At 51.6% G+C, this 10,280-nt stretch overlaps 1 protein-coding gene across 1 annotated transcript; it reads left to right on the top strand.

Moving 5' to 3' along the window:
* Positions 1 to 373: 373 nt before the first annotated feature.
* GDF7 (growth differentiation factor 7) lies at positions 374 to 9,785 on the top strand (the record flags this gene model as incomplete). Its single annotated transcript, XM_081943161.1, is given in 3 exon segments — positions 374 to 476; positions 479 to 835; positions 8,798 to 9,785. Coding segments are annotated over 3 exon segments (1,428 nt in total), but the record flags the coding sequence as incomplete, so codon positions are not given.
* Between the last annotated feature and the right edge of the window lie 495 nt (positions 9,786 to 10,280).

Below are 10,280 nucleotides of genomic sequence, written 5' to 3'. Positions count from 1 at the left end.
GGCTGGTGTTATTTCCGACGGATTCGGGGTTTTTTAATAAAAAAAATAACACACACACACCGGGAGGGGAAAGAAACAGGAAAAGGGGAAGAGAAGGAGGGAGGGAAGGAAGGAAAGGAGAAGAGTTTGTAAAAACAAATAGGTGACTCAGCGAGGCTGTTTATATTGGGGGCTGCATTTTCCCCCCGTTTCTTTTTCATCCGTGCATGACTCCGCTTCGCCCGCCTCCCCGTTTCCCCGCCTTTGCAAAAGCAGCGCTCCTTTGCCAGGCGGCGGCGGCGGCGACTGGCCGGCAGGGGGCGCTGCGAGGGTCCAGCCAGCCGCTGCCACTGCTGTAGTTGTCCTGGTTGGTTCGGCGTCGAGTTAACACAATGTTAAAAAGCGGCCGGGGAGTCCGAGGAACCCTCAAAGCCCCTGCGCCAGCCGCTCAGAGCCCGCCGAGCCCGGGGCTGCTGCTGCTACGAAGCGGAGGGAGACTGCGAGAGAGGCATGCAGCTGAGGGCGGCCGCGGCGCTTTGCCTCTGCTGCCTCTGGAGCGCCTGCCACCTCCGCTACGGGCAGCTGGACGCCGCGGCGGTTCGGCCTCCGGCAGCGGCCAGTAACGCGGCGGCCGCCCCCGGCCTCTGGAAATCAAAGCCCGGCGAGCGGCTCAACGGGGACGGCGGCGTCTTCGGGAACGGCACGGTGGTGCCGCACGACTACATGGTCGCGCTTTACCGCCGCCTGGCCGGCGGTCGGGATTCACCCCGGCCGGAGGGAGAGAGCAACGATGCCCCGGGCAGCCGCCCCAACACCGTCACGGGCTTCGCGGACCAGGCGCGGACACAGCCGCGAGGTGAGCGCCCCTCCTCCCCCACAGCGCTCTGCTTGGCCGAGCTCTTAGCGAGCGGGCTGGTTTGCGCTGCATCCAGACGCGTTGCGCCAGAGTCTTTCCTCTTCCTTTTCCTTTTATCCTTTTACTCCGGGATGGCGAGATGGATTAGCTCGGTCGGAGTATTTTAACGGAGAAGAGAGCTCCCCCCTCCACCTCGCTATTTAAAAGTGCTCTTTCTGTCTAAACTGGGTGGTTTGATGTTGGGGAGGGGGAGGTCGGTAGGCTGCGAGCCGTTTTGGTTTAGCTCTGCTTCGGGATTTTAGTAAATGAGGGCGATGAATTTGGGGAGTTGGGGGTAAAGGAAAGCCCCGTCGTCCTGTTGGGAAATAATTAGCCTTGTCCTTGTTCCCTTTCGCCGCCTTCTCACCAATTCAATGGAAGTGTTTGGTTTTGCCTTTAAAAAAATAATGAACGAACCATCCCAACGAATCCAACTACAAGGAATCGACCCCGCGATACTAAACCTCAGACAGAAGCTCTCTGAAAAATAACTTTCCCTACTCCTCAAATTGCCCCCCAATTAATCGGGTTTGATTCAGATGATCGATAGGTTCATTCCTAATCTAAACCAAATTAACCGTGTCACCCCTTTAGACTAGAGTCTAACATTTAATGATTTTTCCAGGGTGACTGTTTTTGTGATCTACACTTTGCGACCGTAAAATGATTTCACGGTTTTCAGTTTCCATATCATAAACGATTCTTGAAGCAAAGTTCATTTAAACATTAATAACCCAAGGAGAGAATTACTGCAGACAGACAGACAGGCCTGGGCCTGGGCCAAACTGCTGCATTTGTTGTAATTCGAAGAAAGGGGATGTGAAATGCAGTGGTGGCGATGCGCAGAGAACAAATAAACCAATAGCACTGATGTTGTTACCTAGTTTGATCATGAAACGTCTGCAAGAAAAACAAGCTCCCGAGAGCAGCAAGGACTCGACCATTAATATTGTTTGTTCTCACCAAACAACTCAAAGTGTGCCCCTACATGGAGTTTCGGTCCCTGCCCAAAGTGGAATCAAGCCTGCAGGTCCTTTTTGAGGAATCTGAGGTTTTAGGAGATCAGCGAGATGCCCGAATGGGGTAATAACATCGCCTCAGAAGCAAAGGTGAGCTCAGGTGACCGAATTCCTGGTTTCACGACTGGGAAATCGTTTGCTCTTTAGGGGAAAAAATGGCCCGGAGAAGGTTTGGAAGACCTGGGGGAAAGGAAAAGCAAAGCTGTTGTTGTTATTAGTTGCGAAGTCCTGTCCGACCCATCCTGACCTCATGGACAACATTCCTCCAGGCCTTCCTGTCCCCTACCATCCTTTGGAGTCCATTTAAGCTCACACCGACTGCTTCAGTGACTCCATCCAGCCACCTCATTCTCTGTGGTCCCCTTCTTCTTTTGCCCTCAATCTTTCCCAGCATTAGGCTTTTCTCCAGTGAGTCCTTCCTTCTCATTAGGTGGCCAAAGTATTTGAGTTTCATCTTCTGGATCTGGCCTTCTAAAGAGCAGTCTGCAGTTCAAGCAAAGCTGAAGCGGGTTCAAAAAGACATTGGGGTTTATTGGTTAGGGGAAAATGCGGTTTTCACTATAACCTTTGTGTGTGTGTGGGGGGGGGTATTATTGTGATCAGTTGCAAGGTGGGACAGGCGAGGGCTACTCCCAGCTTCCCTTCCCTTCTCTCCCGGTAGGCGGGCGGCTGCACTGAAATAACCTGATTCCTCGAGTAGAATTGGCGAGAGGCTGACTTGGCTGGAGCGATGGAGGGGGCGCAGGCGCGGGGCCAAGTGGGCATTAACAGGTGGAAGGCCGCGGCGGGTGGGAAGAAGAAGCGAAGGCCAGCGCGACTAGGTTTAGAAAACTCCTTTCAAATTCCACCACCTGCCACGTCTGTGGCTTATTCGATCACCGCTCGGGCAGGACTTCCGAGGCTGCTGCTGTCCTCCGTCTCCTGCTCTAGCGGTTCAGCACACTTTTCCCTGCCCTGGGTAATCCCAGACAGCCTCTGCGCGGCTTTTCCTTCTTCCCAGGACTGACTCGGCCTCCCTCGACAGCAAAGGGGACACTCCCCCGCTGAGTTAAGATAACAGAGTCCTTCCTCTCCCTTGCTTCCGAGGCTTTCCTGGGGCCCTCTCTGGCGCGCGCGCGCGCGTGTGAGAGAGAGAGACAGAGACAGAGATTCAGAGACAGAGGGAGGGAGGGAGAGAGAGAGAGAGAAAGAAAGACAGTGAGATAGAGAAAGGGAGGGAGGGAGGGAGAGAGAGAGAGGGAGACTTTTGCGAGATGTTTGCAACTGAACTCTTTTGGATCTCTTAAGCTCCGTCGGAGCCCTTAGTGGGAAGAGGGAGGCGGGCAAGGGATGGTTAAGAAAGGGCGGCGTGGCTACCTCCCTGCTTAATCTGCCTCCCTGTCGGGGGCGGCGGGATTCTTGCTCCGCCACCGCTGCCAACCGGGGGCGGCGGGGGGGGGGGCGCGGGCGCTTGTCACCTTGACTCGAAACAGCGAGCCAATAGCAAGAGTGTCTTGTAGCGCTGATCCGCGATTGGCCGGTTTCTATAATTAGCCCCAATTGCAAATCCAACCGGACAAGAGCGCTTCGCAGCCCAAATGAAGGGAGCTCAGGGAGGGGACAAGTTAAAAGTTGCCCGCTCTGAATTTCCCTCTCCTAAAGGGCATCGCACCTTTTTTTGGCCTTTTAATTCTGGCTGCCTTACGATCCTTTGGGTGATTTATTCTACGACTTCGTGGCGAGGTTTTTTTTCTTCCAGGGTTGGGACGCTGCGGGTGACTGAAAATCACGACGTATCAAAAGACTTGGGGGCGGGGGTGGAAATGAAAAGAGAATAGACGAATGACAGATTAAAACTGCAGGAATAGCTAAAACTCCCCGACTAGTTTGAATACTTTTCCCCAAGCGTTATTTTTCTTTTCTTTGGTCTGAAAAGACACCCAGGCCGTAAAAACGCTTCACTCGCCCGAACAATTTCTCGTTCCATCCTCCCTTTTCTGACAAACATTTTTTCTAGTTTCAGCATTCGGCAGGAATGTCTTCCAAATGATCCGTGTTGGATGAAACACCACGTGAAAACAATAGAAAAGGAAAAGGAAGGAAGGAAGGAAGGAAGGAAGGAAGGAAGGAAGGAAGGAAGGAAGGAAGGAAGGAAGGAAGGGACAGCCAGTTGAGTCCACCGATGAAACTTAGTCGCCCGTTATTGTAACTGAACCAAAGTCAACGGAGTAACGGGTAGAGAAACACACACTATCTTGTAAAGATGCACCGCTGGGAGGGAGAAAGTGGCTTTTAAAGCTACAAGCGCGTCCAAAGAAAGGTTTAGACAGAGTGACCGTCTCCTAGCTTCTTTCGGTATGTGTTAGGGGGCAAAGATCCCCCCTCCATTAGAGACGAAATGAAAGACCTCAAGTAAGGAGAGCGGAGTTGTCAGATCTCCTTGGGGATGCGGGACACGGTGCCTGCTTGAAATGCCAGCCTTCGACGATGCCGTCTGAGTCACGCGGGGTCTGCGCCCACAAATGTCCTAATATTGTTTTTTTCTTCTTCCCTTCAATCGCGTCCGATTCTCCAAAACTTCCCGGACAAATCCTTGCGGTTTTCTTGACAAGTTTTTTTTTCCAGAAGCAGTTTGCCATTGCCTACTTTCCTAGGACTAGGGGAGAGAGGTGACCCAAGGTCACCCAGCTGTCTTCGTGCCTAAAAATGGGACTAGAACTCCGAATCTTCAGGTTCTAGCCCAGTGCCTTAACTACTACATCAAACAGGCTTTTTTCTAATGAATGGGGTTGGAAAAAGACTGAAGGGAGGGGTGGGGAGAAATCTGTTCAAAGAGCCCTCTTCATACCGGAACGCGGGGCTGCCCTGCAACCTTTGGTCCTCGCAATTGGAGCAGGTCTCCGATCTGCTTAACGCAGATCGGAGACCTGTTACGGGGACCTGCGTTAAGTAACTGATCATCCTCAGATAAATATATCGTGGGTATACGTGGATTGGAATCTCTGCCAAAAGAATTTTCAGCTTTGCTTATATTTGTATTCACAAAAGTACGTCCTATGAATCTGCAGGTGAAGGACCACAGATATCTACTGATAAAGTTCATGTTTCACTATGTCGGCGAGGCAAGAACGCTAGATTATGGCTCGGAAGCGGCCGAGGATAAATTAATGGATTTAGGAGGACGCATCACTAGAGTCTTAAAATAGGGGGGTTGTGGAGTTTGAAATGGTTGAATTACTCTTTCAACCTGTTCTGATCTTTTGCCGATTTCTTTTTTATTTGTTAATTGCACAAAATCGTTAAGGAGTTGGGTGTTCTGTTCACGAGAGGGGGGGGGGAGAGATATTTTATAACATTGTTGATTCAGTTTGAGGAGGCTCCCTAAATCAAGGACATTAAACTGATTTGCGCCATCCTTCTAACAGAAACGGCAGCCGTGCGAGGGGTATTAGCTTAGTTTATGTTTTGCCTGTCCTGTTTTTTCCCCCCTAACCAGGCGAATGTTCTTTTCTTCGCTGATTTCGGAAGAAGCTCGTTTAATTCAGCGATTCGGACTTACATCATTACTCCTTCTTTTATCGGTCGGAGAAAACAATAGAAACGGGAGGGAATCACGTTGTGTTTAGACTTGGCAAGGTGGCGTACCCGGCAGGCTTCTTCCGAAGAGAAAAAAAATCCAAAAACAAAAAGCAACACTTTCTAAAATATCAGAATATGCCTTTAAGGTTAAAGACAGACCTGCAACTACCTACAAATCCCAAAACTCTTGTATTAAAATCTACCCGATCTTTAAATGGAGAACACATTAATCTAAAGGTCTCCTGTTGCTGCTGCTGCTGCTGCTAGTTAGCTGCTTAAATATTACTCGGACGCAGTTGGAGGACTCCAACTCCCCATTAAACTCCCCCAGGATGGACCATGAGACTTGTGCTCCTGCACTACCTGGCCACACGTCTCTTTGCTAAACTTTTCACCTTAAGTCAGCAATCGGCGATTTATTGCCTGCTCTCCCAGCATAAAGGGCGGCAGACGACTGTAAGTTTGGATGAACTGTGAGCAATCTCGAAAGAAAACCGGGGTGTTTTAGAGGCGCGCCAAAGGAAGTGGATCGAGTTGCAGGCAAAGAATATCAGGGCAGGTTTGATTTTGAGTGTTGAAGTCCCGATGCTGCAAAAGTAGGAGTCGGGGTTTCTGGAGTCCTGGTGGCTTTGAGATGCCTCTGAGGCAGTGTTTCTCAACCTTGGCAACCTGAAGATGTCTGGACTTCAACTCCCAGAATTCCCCAGCCAGCGCTGGCAGGGGAATTCTCGGAGTTGAAGTCCAGACACCTTCAAGTTGCCAAGGTTGAGAAACACTGCTCTAAGGCCTCCTAAAGGTTGTGGTTACTGAAGACACGGCCCAGGATCCTTGCTTAACTGATAACTCAGCTTCTGTTTTTTCAAGAGGCAAGTGGACTCCAGTTTCCTCTTGGGGGAGAAAAAGCACCTTTGGGACAACCATGATCTGGATCAGGGGTCTCCGACCTTGGCAACTTTAAGACTTGTGGACTTCAACTCCCAGAGTTCCTCAGCCAGCAAAGCAAAGCCAGCAAAGGAAAGCTGACTGAGGAATTCTGGAAGTTGAAGTCCACAAGTCTTAAAAGTTGCCAAGGTTGGAGACCCCTGATCTGGATGGTTGAGAATCTCCATATACACTTCAGCATCTGAACTGCCGCGTGATGCGGCTTGGACAGGAACAAGGGAGTCTTTACACCGCCCCAAGAGCTGCGATGGAGATCGCAAGTTTGGCCTACCGAAATTGAGCTAGCCGTCTGCTGGCTTCCCCGGTCTGCGCGCCGAGCTCGGCCGCAGGTGGAGAGAAGGCAGAAGGAGACGCTACTCTGGGAGCGCTGGCCGAAATGACTAAATAGTCTGTAACGCTCTGAAGGGCTCTGCTAGTTCGTTCTTTGCTGCCCCTGCCGCCGCCTTCCCCCTTTTCCCTCGGAATGGCCACTGCTTGCAAGAAGAGGAGACTTCCAAAGAGCCAAGACCAGGAAAGGGTCTTCGCAATTCATCGAGTTCAACGGAGGATGCGAGTACCAGACACAGGGCACCCCGTTTCAAATCTGTTCCAGCGAAGTATGGGAATCGCCTTTCCCAGAATTCCCAGCCAGCAGGTCCCCAAGTCACCCATCCCCAATACACCGGGAGGCCCCATAGATTGGGGAAGGAAGGTACTGATTCTGATCCTCACTCAGACGCTCAAGGTTTTCTACAGCTATTACTTGCTCCAACTATGCTGGCTCCCTATTCGGCAGAAACTCATCTGATTGCTCTTGTTGGAAAGAAAGAAAAACGACAAGGGGCTTCTCCCTGTAAGTGACCAGCATGGTCATCTTTCAATCAAGCCATTAATAAGGCCCACAATTAATGAGTGCTGTGGGCCCCATCCTCCAGCTACCAAAGAGCCAGTCTCTTTGAAATCCAGCTGGCTTCATGGGTCTATGTAACTATGGCTATGTTGAAGGAATTTGCCATGACCTCCTCCCAGAATCCGCCCTCCCCCCCCTCCCCAATTTCCTGATGGTCTCTCCCACAAATACTAACCAAATCTGACCTACTTAGCTTCGGAGGTAAACTAAGGTCAAGTAATACCTCCAGGTACCGCTGAACTACAATTCCCAGCAGCTCTAATTAGGATATTTCAAGTGAGAACGATAGCTCAGCAACATTAGGAAGGCCCGAAGTTCTTTGCTTCCTTGCTTCACTGCTCACTTTACTTGGCCATGGGTGATTCATTTTATCCAGCATTTGGGGAGCCACATCCTACAGTACTATGTCACTGATCAAAAATACTGATAATTTTCATTAAAAAAAGGTATGAACTATATCTACTAGTACTGTTGAGAAAGCCCCTATGAGAATCTTTTCTTTCATTTATTTTGCCTCTTTCTTCCCTTTATTTATTATAATATTAGGGTATATTTATATATTTACTGTCACATCTGGTTACTTTAATTAATCCCAGGAAAAGTCCATGTCTGGTTTCTAATGTAAATGAGCCGATAGGAAGGGGATTCAGATGGGTCACCTCCATAAGGGATTAACTCACTCAACACTATTCTCTTCCTCCACCTTCTCTCCTGGAGCATTTAAATAAAGAAAATGTGCAAGTAGGCACACATGTGAACAAATAAAATGATCCTTGACAGACCAGGGAAATGTTTAACTTGGCTCATAGCAATGAAGAGGGTGGGTAGTGTGGGAAGAAAAACATGGGCCCATTTCTCTCCCCCCACCCCAGCCCATTCTCCGCTTGGACTGGGAAATAAATGCAGATGCTTGCTGTACAGTTCCTTCATTGTCTCTTGACCTGTCAAGGGTGGAAGGTTTTAAGTGGGTCATTTTTATGGACAGATTCTCTCCAACTGAACTTTTAAAAAGGAGATAGATTTCAGCTCCCAAATTATCCTGCTCCGTGTAGCATATTCCAAATCCATTTTGGAACTCTTTTCCCCCCATGTTGTGTTGAGACATTTTCTGCACATGCTGAAAAGCACAATTTTAATGCAATTTCACGAAGCTTTATGGGAGAACAGTGGATTCCACTTCTTTGACAACAGGCATGGAATGTGTGGTCCAAGTATCTTTGTAGATGAGCAACAGGTCCAGCTTCTGGGGGCGATGGGGGTTCTTATGGGGGGGGGGGAAACAGAATTTGGCCCAAAACCTTATCCAAACAGCAACTGTATTTAATTGGTCCGAAAAACGAGTGGAAATAAAGCAGGGAGCAGAGAAAGTGCCTAGCTGGCACTGAAAGCGTTGGTAGACCGGGCAGGCAGGCAGGCAGGCAATCCCTTTTGGTACAGAGCCAGGGGGACGGAGCCGCTCTTGCTGTCCGGGCTCAACAAGGCAGCTTCCACCCATCCATTTCTCTTCTCTTCCAGACGATTCTTCTCGGGAGGCCGGCCAGCAATACCTCTTCGACATCTCTACCCTGGCGGAAGCGGACGAAATCGTAGGGGCCGAACTGAGGATCTTGCGGAAAGCCGCCGAAAACAGGAGCTTGGCGTCGTCCCCGGAAGGGATCCTCCATCGCCTGCTGATCTCCATTTGCCCCGACCAAACAGAAGACCGGGAGCCGGGCCTTTTGGACTCCAGAGCGGGAGACCTTCTGGGCTCCGGCGACGCTACTACGCCCCAGTGGGAAGTCTTCGACGTCTGGGCGGCCTTGAGGCCCTGGGCCGAGCCAGGCGGCCGTCCCCAGCGCCCGTCCGTGCTCTGCTTTTGGCTAAGGGTCGTCTCGGCCCAAACCGGGAAGCTCTTGTCCCCCCGGCAGCTAGGCTTCGGCCGAGAGCGCCCATCGCAGCCCCACGAGAGGGCCCTGCTGGTGGTGTTTTCTCGCACCAAGCGGAAAGACAACCTCTTCAAGGAGATCCGCCAGAAGATCCGGACACTGAGCGGCGGCGGCTCCGAGCTCCCGCCGGGATCCCACGAGTTATTAAGCCCAGGCGCTCTGGCCAAACAGAAGCGGCGGAGGCGGCGGACGGCGCTGGCGGGCCGGGCCGCCGGCGGGCGAAGCCAGAGCAAAAAAACCAGGAGCCGCTGCAGCCGCAAAGCGCTGCACGTCAACTTCAAGGAGCTGGGCTGGGACGACTGGATAATCGCGCCCCTGGATTACGAGGCGTACCACTGCGACGGCGTGTGCGATTTCCCGCTGCGCTCCCACCTGGAGCCGACCAACCACGCAATCATCCAGACGCTCATGAACTCCATGGCGCCCGAGTCCACCCCGCCCAGCTGCTGCGTGCCTTCCAAACTCAGCCCCATCAGCATTCTCTACACCGACTCCGGCAACAACGTGGTTTACAAACAGTACGAGGACATGGTGGTGGAGAGCTGCGGCTGCAGGTAACGGCGGCGGCCAGCTGGGAGCCTCGTCTTTTCTCTCTCCGTCTCCGGTCCGGCCTCGCTCCTGGCGGGCGCGGTCCCCGCCGAACGGAGCAGGCGCACGGCGCCCTCGCAACCCAGCGGCCTTCATGTTTTGGGCCTGCAGGGCCCTGCGCCCTCTCCGCAGATTCCCTTGCAGGGAGAAAGGCGAGGGTTGGCTTCAGCGGTTCTGGCGGAGGCGCGACCTCCTCAGAGCTGAGCGATGGGGTTTGCTGCCTCTCGCCCTCCGCCGGCTTCCGAGGTTTGGGATAAAAAAAAGGCCACCGAACCGGCACTTTATAAAGAAACGGGAAAAGGGAATCTCTTCTCCAAGAAGTCTCCGGGAAGGCTTGTTTTTTCCACCTGCCTGGAGGTTAGCTGACTTTGACAAGTGTCTTTCTTAGTAGTTTTCCAACTTTTCTGATCTTTGGCGAAGCAGTGGCGACATATGTGTCTCTGTGTGATGCACATAACATACAAACACAATATCTGCACATACAT

Source organism: Natrix helvetica (assembly GCF_964273705.1).
Source record: "Natrix helvetica genome assembly, chromosome: 2".
In the NCBI taxonomy this organism is placed as follows: Eukaryota; Metazoa; Chordata; class Lepidosauria; order Squamata; family Natricidae; genus Natrix; species Natrix helvetica.
Note: the sequence above shows the minus strand (reverse complement) of the source record. Positions and strands in the feature narration are given on the sequence as shown.